General features: G+C 42.6%; 1 protein-coding gene across 2 annotated transcripts in view; it reads right to left on the bottom strand.

Annotated features, from left to right (window-relative positions):
- Positions 1 to 5,852, bottom strand: part of LOC109520918 (radixin) — a 15,814-nt gene extending 9,962 nt beyond the window's left edge. The window contains exons 1-6 of one of the 2 annotated variants that reach the window (XM_019878518.1): positions 5,606 to 5,852; positions 3,948 to 4,041; positions 1,259 to 1,342; positions 1,088 to 1,183; positions 850 to 972; positions 564 to 715 (exon numbers count right to left, since the gene is read on the bottom strand). In XM_019878518.1, the coding sequence (XP_019734077.1) occupies positions 564 to 715; positions 850 to 972; positions 1,088 to 1,183; positions 1,259 to 1,342; positions 3,948 to 3,959 (467 nt within the window). In that variant the 5' untranslated portion in view covers positions 3,960 to 4,041; positions 5,606 to 5,852. Of the gene's footprint in view, positions 1 to 563; positions 716 to 849; positions 973 to 1,087; positions 1,184 to 1,258; positions 1,343 to 3,947; positions 4,042 to 5,605 lie in introns of those variants that run through there. The other variant, XM_019878519.1, reaches the window with a different exon arrangement.
- Positions 5,853 to 11,664: the final 5,812 nt, after the last annotated feature.

Below are 11,664 nucleotides of genomic sequence, written 5' to 3'. Positions count from 1 at the left end.
CGCGAAGAAGTGGCTGGGGAGAGGGAAGTCTGGGCTTCCCTCCTAAAGCTGCTGCCCCCGCGACCCGACCCCGGATAAGCGGTGGAAAATGGATGGATGCATGGACATTTTTTTAAAGCATTGGAAAAAGTTAAGAATGTTTGTGTCATGTTTGTCCTCCTACAGAAACCGTATTAAAAAAAAAAATATATATATATTTCCCTCCCATTTTCAAACATTTTTCAAAAAGCTCCAGGGAGCCGCTAGGGCGGCGCTAAAGAGCCGCATGCGGCTCTGGAGTCACGGGTTGCCGACCCGAGCTGCCCACACTGCCAGATGTGCTTGAAGCCATTATTATCTTTTTTTTCCTTTTTTTTAACGCTGAGGAAACTGCCATGACCTCAATACAAAACACCATTGTGATTGGTTGACAGCCAATCGCAAGCCACAGTACTTACAGGTCAAGCGCGTGCTACCTACTCACTCTCTCCTCTGAGGAACATTTTTGATTTCCGTAAAAGTGGAACACATGGTAAATGCCCGTCACAAAATACACACAAATCGGAACATCGGCTATAGCGTACCTCTGAGGCAGCAGTCGGTCGTGGGTGAGGTATCCAGGCTTGTGGACATCCTTGCTGTAGTCTCCATATTTGGCCTGGACAGCGTATGAGGCGAGTAACACTGCTGTTTCCGGGGGACAATAGTTCTCATCGTTCAGGATGGCTTCCTTCACCTGATACAACAGGAAAGACACCAAATATAAGGTGTCACATCGGATTTTTTTTTTTCAACACAAGAGTCAGCATCACTGTAATAGTTATTGGATCAAGCGGAGCAAAGGCACAGTGACTCGAGGCTGAGGCTTACCTGAAGGAAGAAGAGCCTTTGAGTGATCTCCTGGATGAGCTCCTCTGAAACGTCCTCAGGAAAGAACTTTGCTCGGAACTTAAACTGCAGGGGATTCTCTTTCTTTACATCTTGTTGAGTCACCTGAACAACGACATGCGGATGTGAATGTGGAGCAGCGTGGGTTGGAAACAAAACAAAACAAAAAATCGGATTCTGACAAACCAAAATTTTCCAGGTGACGCAGCGAGGAACTGACCTTTTTATTTAGTTTGAGCCAAGTGATGTAGCCCTTACTGTCCACGTACTGGAGGCCAAAAAACCAGACCTCCCGTAGACCCACCGTTTTCACCACCTTCACAACCGAAAGAATGACATCAAACCAACTCTTTCAATCATCTGTGAAGAAAACACCAATGATTCTTCTGACCTGATCAAAAAGCTGTTTTCCAGTCGTGTTTGGCTGAATGGCAAACTCCAGCTCTGCATCCATGGTGGTCACACGAACGTTTATCTAAAAAGACACAGTCCACAGACATTTTAAAGGCCTCATCTCAACTCAGTGCTCATCAAGATTTATCATCAGACTGGTTAAAAAGGCAGAGAGCTTCATATTTCATACAGGTAAATGACGTGTGAAATTATTTGTGGAGTGGGCAGCACACCTACTTTATCATATAAAATACTCCTACATTTATTTATTTATTTACTGACAAGGTACGAGTCTACTTCCTTCAATCATCAACTCAGTTTAATAAAATAATGAAACTGTCTCCCGCTTTCCATGTTAGAGCCTCTCAGCTGAGCCCACCTTTCATAGCAGCGCACTGGTGAGTCAGGCAGAGGGATGTCATTGGCTAATGAGCTTGGCTGGCAGCGCAAAAAAAAAAGCAGCTGAAAAAAAAAATTGTTGCACTCTGACAAAGGCGTCTTCCTCCCCTGCACACATACTTGGGCCCTGAACCACGTTGCCTCTGATGGTTAATAACGCAACAAGTGTTTTCTGTAGCATTTGTGTGACATGTCCACGGGTAGCATGCCGCTGATTGGTGATCTTGGAATAGGGGGAGAGGATGGGGTGGGTTAAAAAAAAAAGGGGGGGGCGGCTTATCCCATTTGTAATAACACATGCATTTGAATTTGACTTTTATTTGGTCTCCCATCAGAGAAACTTGTCTCGAAGGACAGGCCCTCTGTGCTGCTACATACGAACGTACACATACACTACACAACATAAATTGGACAATTACATACAATACATTATATACTCTACACACATTGGACACAGCATTTTAAAAACATTTTGTATATGCCTTTTCGCTTTTAAGGGACCAAAGGTCATTAGACAATTAGCTGCTCAGCCGTTCCATGGCCAGATATGTGTCATTGCCTCATTATATCACTGACAAGATGATAAAAGGCCTAGAGTCATTTCAAGTTTGGTTTATTCGTTTGGAATCGGATGAGGTCGTCTCGCACAATAAAGGCCAAAGAGCTGTCACGATCATTGAAGCAAGCCATCATTCGGCTGAAAAATCAAAACAAACCCATCAGAGCGCAAAGACATTAGGTGGGGCAAAAACTGGTACATTCTTAAAAAGAGAGAAGGCATTGATGATCTCAGCAACACCAAAAGACTTGAAAGATCATGGAAAAGAAGTGTGGTGGTTAAAGCTGTTCTGAGCAGGGAGTCGAGGCGTAAAGGATGACGTGACTTGTTTTCCAGAGTGTGTTTTGGGGGTTGTTTGTTACCGACACAAACTGTGTCTTCCGATGACAATACAACATCCTGAAATGATGTTCAATTGTCAATTAAAGGCCAATTACATTGACAACTGGACTGCTGAAGTTATTTTGTGCACTATAAGGCGCTTCGGATTATAAAGTGCACCTTCAATGAATGGCCTGTTTTAAAGCTGTTTTAATGTTTTAAAGCTGTTTCCATATATAGGGCTCATTGCATTATAAGGCGCATAGAATAGAAGCTCCAATAGTGGCTGCGGTTGCGCTATGCATCCACTCGATGGAATACAATACAATACAGCTTTATTTATATTGAACCTTCACAACCGCTGCAGCTGTAACAAAGCTACGAGAACTGGTCACAAACACGGACAGGAAACATAAATGCAAATGGTATTACATAACAATACAAGAAAGACAAGTTATGAGGACAATTGATTCAATAAAAAGGCACACAAACTTCATCGGCTCACATCCACAAGGCGCTAAATATCCTTCGAAGTCTTGCTTGTCACCTTTTTCCTCCGTTTAGTCAGTAGCTATTTATCCTTTTGGTATTACCAGTTTCATAACGGCAGCGCAGAGCTCACAAAGTAATTGTCTGTTTGAGTGTGTGTTGGTGAATGCACATGTCAATTAGTGTCGGGCAGAATCCTTTTCGGTTACAATTGGTTCCTGCTAATAATCACCATTAGGTGGCATCGGAACACTAACAGGGAAACAACTCAATGGGGAACATAAAGAGACCGTTAAACACCATATATAAGGTGCATTGGATTATAGGGTGCACTGTCGGCTTTTGGGAAAAAAAGAATGCTTTTAGGTGCACCTTACAGTACGGAAAATACGGTAATAAACATAAATGACCGTGCCCAGACAGCGTGACAGTTATATGTGAGAGAGAGAGAGAGAGAGAGAGAGAGAGAGAGAGAGAGAGAGAGAGAGAGAACTTTACCTCAATTTATTAACGTTTGATGTTACTTAGTTACATGTACTTCAGTCAGCAATTGTTATCTGTTATGGGGGATTTCAGAGGTGTTTGAATGCAAATTGCTTTTTATTTTGAAATTCTCAGTAATAAGTATTTAACTCTTTTGCTGCTTATATTCCAAGTTTTTACATTTAGTCATGCTGGTTACCAGCTATCAATACATCTTCAATGCCACTTATTCCTCACTGCGATCGCAGGTGCGCCACTGCTTATCCCAGCTGAATTTGGTCAAGAAATAAGGTACATCCTGGGTTGGTCGCCAGCCAACCACAAGACACTGGTTACATTCAAACAAATCTAACAGACCCCAGCCTCATATGCGGAGGTAGCAACATAACAAGAAAGGTGTTGAATTTTACATGCACACATCCTTTCATATGCTTACCGGTTTCGGCATTGTTGCTTCCTCTCTTCTTTAAACAACAAGATGAGAAGGTACTGTTCGTTGTCAGAGGATGACAACACCTCTATCACAGGACCTGAGAAAGGATTAAACAAACGGTTAAAGCTGAGTAATCAAAGAACTGAAACAAGTTCACAAAATGCTATTCACATTAGTATTCATGATAACATTGGAGTTGCACTCCCAAAGCAAACCATATGCTTCATTTGATATGGCTCAACTATCATTTTACCAGTATCCATTTTAAAATGCTGCACTTTTATCCTATACGGCTTGAGGTCATGAACAGGTATGATGACAAATCATGCCGCAATATGAGTTTCCAAAAGATGATGGCATCACAGACAACACTGTGGCATTATGCACGATGGTGGCATTTTTGTACAGCATGGGTGTCAAAGTCAAGGCTCGGGGACCAGATCTGGCCCGCCACGTCATTTTATGCGGCCCGCGAAAGCAAATCATTTGTGTGAACGTCCATGATTTTTGCTAAAATTGTACCGAGATGTCAAATTGCCGTGTTTAAGAAATAACTGTGATATTTTGCATTCATTTTGCTACCCTATTTAGACATACTCGAAAAATAATTGAACAAGCAACAAATACATTGTCGACTGATTTCGAAACGAGTAATTTATCAGTTCCAAGTCATAATGTGATGTGGTGATTTAACATTTATTTGGTTTCACTGTCGTGATGGCCCTTCTAGCGAAGATGCCAACAACCACCAAGTGGCCCGCAACAAAAATGAATTTGACACCCGTGTTGTACAGTATTGGGGTGTTGCTATGATTTTGTGTGGTGTACTGGATCAACCTTGTAGTCAAAAAAAAAAAAGAAAAAAAAATATATATATATATATATATATATATGAACTTTTAGCTCATGCAATTTGTACTGAACCACAAAAAAAAAAAAAGTCAAACTTGTATTATCACGCTTTCCTGGTTTCAAGGCGCAACCGTTGGTGTTAAAAAAACGGGAAACGTCATAACAGAGTCCACGTAGCATTAAATGACATTCATTTACTGTAGCTGTTAACTGAACATGAGCATGTTTCCGCGTGGCGACTCAACATGTGGCTTCTGTGTTAGAAGTGACCACTTGTTGCTCGTCAGCAATTAGTACATTTGGTTTTCTCCCAGAGTTCTGTTCCACAGTAACGTAGTCATGATTTAAACAAACTGTAGAAAATATCCCAAAAAATCTAAACGCTTGGAGCAAACAGAATCCAACAGCTCAAAACTACAAGGCTACGAAATCATTAAAGCAGCACGAGTGACACTGTTTCTAGATGACATCTTAATGTAAGCTTGAAGTGAGTTTGTTCAGTCAAAGATATTGTACATTTAGTCACGGGTTGTCCGTGAAAAGGCAAAACATTTCCTAGCTAGTGGGTGTAGTCTAAATAACGGGACAAGTCAAATGGTAGCCAAGGCTGGCCCGCGCGTGCACGTGAAGTTTAGAGCGAAGAGAAAACATGTCAGTTACCCAAGCGTAGTTTTGTAACTGGACAACCATACACGGATATATTTTCTCCAAGTCATACAACTAACGCGCTGCTGAGACAAAAACGCCGCGCACCATGATTTCCGCTTTGGCATCAAACTTGAGTGGCTCGTCGTTGAGAAGCAACTCACCGGGGGAGTGGGAGAAGAGTCGTATCTCCGTGAAATGAGAGAAAAGCTTGGCGTCTTTTTGCGAAGAAAACTGCGATCGGTGAAAAGAATCCGGAATGCTTCGTTCCTCGTGTGTGGCTGTTGCGTTTACACAAGCAAATTCCCGCAGACATAGAAAACCGTTGATGTCTAAACAACCATAAGGCGATTTGAGAGTCTCCAGCCTACCGGAATACACATCAACAGCTTCCGGTAGGAGCTTTGAAAAATAAATAAATAAATGACACGTTGGAAGACGGGCCGTCAGATTAACAACTAACCAGCTAACATCCATTAGCCACCATATTCAGCCGAAAAGAGTAACTTTTGCATCAAATTCTGTCCTGACTTTGAAACACGCCGTTGTAATCAATTGTTCAATTATAGCTACAGACGGTACAAATAATGTTGCCTCGGGCGTTTTATACTCGTCTTAACTAGCATATCCTACTGTACATGGCACCCAAGATAAATCAATCACTGACTCTATTGCACAGACCTCTCGATACGAACGTTTAAAATCTCACACTGATCGAATCCCTTTGACAGTGTTTTCACAATTTCTGTCACACCAAACACTTGTTGATTCCATCTGCATTTGTCCCTTTAACCGCTGGATGTCACTATTTCCCTTCAGTAACTAGCTGACAACAGCATCTATCCATCAATCAGTCATTGTGTTCTACCTATCCGTCTATCTATTGATCGATCTATATCTGCTTGCTTGCCTGCCTGTCTGTCTCTCCATCCATCCATCCATCCATCCATCCATCCATCCATCCATCCATCCATCCATCCATCTGTTTGCTGCCTTCCTGTCCTCGCACAAACAAACACTCACATGCAAGCTGTTAGACATTGAATTGATGACAACTGGACTGTTCTGGTTGTCATAAAAGGCGTTTGACGTCTCATCCGTGAGGTCTTTATCAGTTCATGCTCCAGGCTTGTGCATGAACTAGTGAAAGCATGAATTGATGAAACCTGCTCGGATGAGAGGCCAACCATCTTTGAAAACAGCCAGACCAGTCCAGTCGAGATCAATTCAATGACATGAGAAGTGAATACTCACACTCACATTCATATTTATAGTCGATTTAAAGGGTCCATTGAAACTAGCTTGAATGCATGCTTTTGGAATGTAAATCCAACCATCCATTTTCTAATTCACCTATCCTTACAAGGGTCGCGGGCATGCTGGAGCCTATTCCAGCTCTCTTTGGGCACTAGGTGGGGGACACCCTGAACCAGTTGCCAGCCAATCGCAGGACACACAGAGACGAACAACCATCCATGCTCACAATCACACCTCGGGACAATTTATAGCAGGGGTCTCAAACTCATTTTTTGTCGCGGGGCACATTGTAGTTACAGTTTGACTTGGAGGGCCTTTATGAATTTTGGGACACCATATAAATGTTTAATAATAATGAATAATGAATAAAAAAAATAATGTTTGAAAGTGCTCTTTAAATACAGTTGAGTTGAGTTGAGTTAATCACCTCCACATATTACCAACACAGCACACAACAAATTGATGAATAACTAGTTTTAAAATCATAAGTCAAGAATAATGACTGTTATTGTGGATTACGTATGACAATTTGAAATTTTGGTTCAGACTTTAGCAAGCGTCATGGAATTTCACATGCTTGATTTACTTTCGCGGGCCACATTAAATGATGTGGCAGGCCAGATCTGGCCCCCGGGCCTTGACTTTAACTGTGATTTAGAGTGTTCCATTAACCTGCCATCCATGTTTTTGGGATGTGGGAGGTAACCGGATTACCTGGAGAAAAGCCACACAGGCACGGGGAGAACATGCAAACTCCACACAGGAAGGCCGGAGCCAGAATTGATCTCTGCACCTCTGCACTGTGAGGTGGGCGTGCTGACCAGTCCACCACTGTGCCGCCCTGGAATGTAAATACACAGGACAAAAAAAAGGCGAAGTAATAATTCATCGCCAAGACCTTCGACATGAGCATGACATGGCCGATCTTACAGTCTGGACTAATTGCCAGTCAATCGCAGGGCAGACTACCAGACAACCACAACTAAAGACAGACACCCAGCGACACACCCCTACAATGTCTACACAGAAGTCATCTGAGTGAGCCACGACACTGTGTGACTTTCCTAAACTCATTTCAGCACTTAATTTATTTTGAATGTCCCCGGCAGGTGTATAGCTATACAGTTCATTGTCGTAAGCCACTGTGAAGACAATAGATGGCTTGTTTCACCAACAGTTTGATGGTTTCCATGGTAGGTGTCCGTTATCAATGTGATCAATAACGTCACACGACTGCAGCCGACATTAGCTTTTGGCAATGTGCCAGGCAAGAACATTGTTCCCATAACAACAGGAGTGGAGAGAAGAAAGGCGTCTTTGTTGAGTTATCCTGACTAAATTGACAAGGCCTTTTTCAGCCTTTGATACAAAACCTTGCACAATGGATGGCATATAAATTTGCAGATGTCGCCTGCAAAGCTCAAATGTCAAAGCTTTTCACAGCAGCAAGCGGAGCAATTGATTGACTCACTTATTTGTCTCCTGCCAAAATATTCATCCCACAGGACCAAAAAAAAAAAAAACATTGATTGGGTTACCTTTTGTCACCTGCTAATATAAATATATGTCCCACAGAAAAAAAAAAGAATTGAAAGAATGGAAGCGTCAACGTGTTCACCTTCCTCTCATCTAGGTGACCTTGTGTGAACATACACCTGCCAAAAAACACTCACTATAGCTTTCTGATTCAAAATTGTATCACTTGGCCTGCGTAGTGGTCTCCTCACCATGTTCAATAGCTGCTGATGATATCTTTTGGTTGGCCTGCAACACATTGTGTCTGTCTCTTCCCTCCTATTCATTTGCCATTCATTTCCAGCCACTGCAATTTTCTCCAGCAGGAACTGAATAGACAGATGACAAGACAACACCGGACTCTCCTCTTTCCCTAGTTATTGTAGAAAATAGCCCAGCAATAATTTCTTTTTGTGTCATTGGTAGACTTCTAAAAGCCCAATTGACGTCAGCTCAGCAAAGAAAGCCATAAAGAAACCCTTTCAGTGGCTTTGAATGAACGCAGGAAAGAGGAATGAATCCCTCTGGGGTGCTGTGACTGAGCGGGCCTTTTTATTTTCTTTTGCTCTGCTAATCAAATGGAGCTGGAATGAAAACTGAGTTTTCTATGAAAATGGGGCCCTTTGTTGGCTTTGCGAGGCTGGTAATTCATAAACAATAAGCAATCTCCTTTTGTTTGGAATATAATATATTCGGGCTGTTCTAAAAGAGGTCTTTGCGCATGCACAGGCACACGCACACACACACACACACACACACACACACACACACACACACACACACACACACACACACACACACACACACACACACACGTGTGCTCAGACTGAAGCCAAGCGTGGTGGTCGGGTAAGAGAGGAGAGTATAAAAGGAGGCAGAGGAAGACTTTCCATTCATCCTCCTAGCTGAGTGACGGCAGGACCTCTCTTGCTTTCTTCAGCTTCCTGAACCTTCGACTCTCTCCCTCTCTCAAGAGAAGTTCGAGTTCAGCAGGGATTTTTCAGGCTACCAGCAGGTCCACTTGCTCGGAACTCTTTGTGACGTGCACATTTTTCCCAGGCACATATGAGAAACCAACGATGTTTCATCCAGGCCTTGTACCTCCTGGAAGACAACGAAAAAGACATTCACGCACGCAGGGAGACAAGTGAAGACAACAGAAAGGTAACACAAGCATGAGGTGTTACCATGGGATTTAACTGTGACAGGAGAAGTAATGTGCACTGGGGAGGACCTTTTCCTGTTGAAGTCAAACTTTGTTGGATGTTTCCTCAGAAGGAATTACGTTCATAATTTCACACAGAGGAAAGTGAGGATGAGGATATGGTCATCCTCTGTCATCCACTGGGGCCAAGTTAAAGGAGTGCTGTTTACATTTGCACGGACATCAACAGATGTGGAATTGGTAAGTGCGGCTCTTTGTCCAGCTGAAAAACTTTCCATATGCTTGCCAATGTTGTTTTATGAGACATGCATGTCACATGATGCGCTTTGTTCTTCAGACTGAAATACAAGCAAGTCAATGTTGCTTACATCGCACAAGTTCACAACACATGGGGCAAGTCTAAAATGACCCAAATGAGGAGAAGCGTGACAGTAAATGGATGGATTGGACCGTTCAACTGCAGCGTTGTGGCTCTTTAAATGATCCGATAGATGGCAGCACCACCTCACCAACAACTCAATGGCAGTAAAGTCTCCTCAGCGGGCCCTTACAAATGCATAGTTTGTATACTGTATACACAAACACACGCACACGCACTCTACAAAGTGCTTTAAAGCTAAAATTACAAGGAGGTAAACACAAATCACTACAATCAACATACATTTATTTAATGAAAAAATAGTTCATTAAATAAAAGCATGGTGTGCAGCTCAAACACTTTCGGTTGTCATATGCACCACTGAATAGAACTCTTTTCAGACTGCAGTATCGTCGAAGTTGAGACTGTTTCAGATTTTAGCAGCATAAAACTCAAACACACGCCCACTTTGTTTCGACCTGACTCTTGGGGCCCTATTTCCTAGATAGGCACAGGTGGGCAGGAGGGAAGGCGGTCTCCACTTGCCCATGCCATATGACTACATCATTCGCAAAGGCACATTTTGCAATTCAACTGCATAAAGGCACTTTTGCGGGGGCCAATATCAGGCACGGACCCAGAGTCAATTTCTGCTTCAACTGCCCTGATTTTAAAGGGAACGAGGGGAGCCGATTCGATTCCATTGACATGTTTTTCATTCACCAGTTTGATCACTTTCATCATAATTTGAAGTGATCTAGTGCACGAGGGACAACATTTAACTTATTGATTGACCATCTGACTCGATTGACCGGGAGTCTGCTGGTTCCATCCCACAACGATACACAACACTGGGTACAAAAATAGGCCCCTTGGTATCAGAAAGCATTCCCTGAGGTTCTCAGAAGTCACTTTATACTAGACAATGAGGAGGCTTGTGCTCAAGAAGAGCTGTTTTGAACAGCAACATAAAACCAATGCGAAAACCTCTACGAACTGCATGGGCAAGTATAGTCATATTTCCTGCAGGGTCAAGTAGGACCCAAACCGCAGCATTCTGAATGTACTGCAGCTGAATTATACTGCACCTCATTGAGCAAACCCGTTGCAGTTGTCAAACTTGCTGGAAACAAACGTGGATTATTCTCTCCTAGTCATCTTTAGAACTTATTCATTTGATTTCGACAATGTTTTTGATTGTAAAAATATAATCGTACCCCTAAACCCATTTTTTTTAAGTCTCCTTTTGGAGACACCAGCAATATACTGACATTGTCGAAGTGGCACGATCACAATTTTTGACAGCTGTTCAAAAACTGAGTTGAAAAATTCAGCTGTGACCTCCAATTTTCAAGCAGTCGGTCGGGGTTTCTAAGGAGGCGTTGGTTTCCAGTCAGGGTCCTGATTTTGAACAGCGGTTATAAAATTGAGTAAAAATTCATATGTAAGGATGTGTGATTTCGGGGTTTTAAACAGTCAGAGTTTCAAAGGAGGGGTTAAAAGGTGAATTTGGCTTTGAAGCAGCATTCCCAGCATCACTACTTTTAAACCCGAATTTGAAACCCAAACCCTAGTTTGAGACCCCACTAATTTTAAACCCCAAAGCACTTTGAAATCCTTACCGTCCATTGAAACGTCACTTTGAAACCGTGGACCTATTTAAAAATATCAGTTGCCCTATGTATGCACTTTAGCCGTCGAGATGCTCGAGGACCAGTTGCCCTACAATCTATCACGTGGAAACAGATCGTGATGAATACCAACGCACACTCAAACACACCACTTTATAGTTTGACGCAGGGGCGTCACTAGGTTTCAAGAACAAGGGGGGCTTAGCCCCAAGGGGAACACAGCCCCTATAGGGGGGTCTGGGGGCATGCCCCCCCGGGAGAAATTTTTTCTACATTCTGTTAAAAATCCATCAATTC

The sequence above is a fragment of the Hippocampus comes genome, unplaced genomic scaffold (assembly GCF_001891065.2).
Source record: "Hippocampus comes isolate QL1 unplaced genomic scaffold, H_comes_QL1_v1.1 scaffold345, whole genome shotgun sequence".
Taxonomy (NCBI): Eukaryota; Metazoa; Chordata; class Actinopteri; order Syngnathiformes; family Syngnathidae; genus Hippocampus; species Hippocampus comes.
This window is presented reverse-complemented; position numbering and strand designations above follow the sequence as displayed.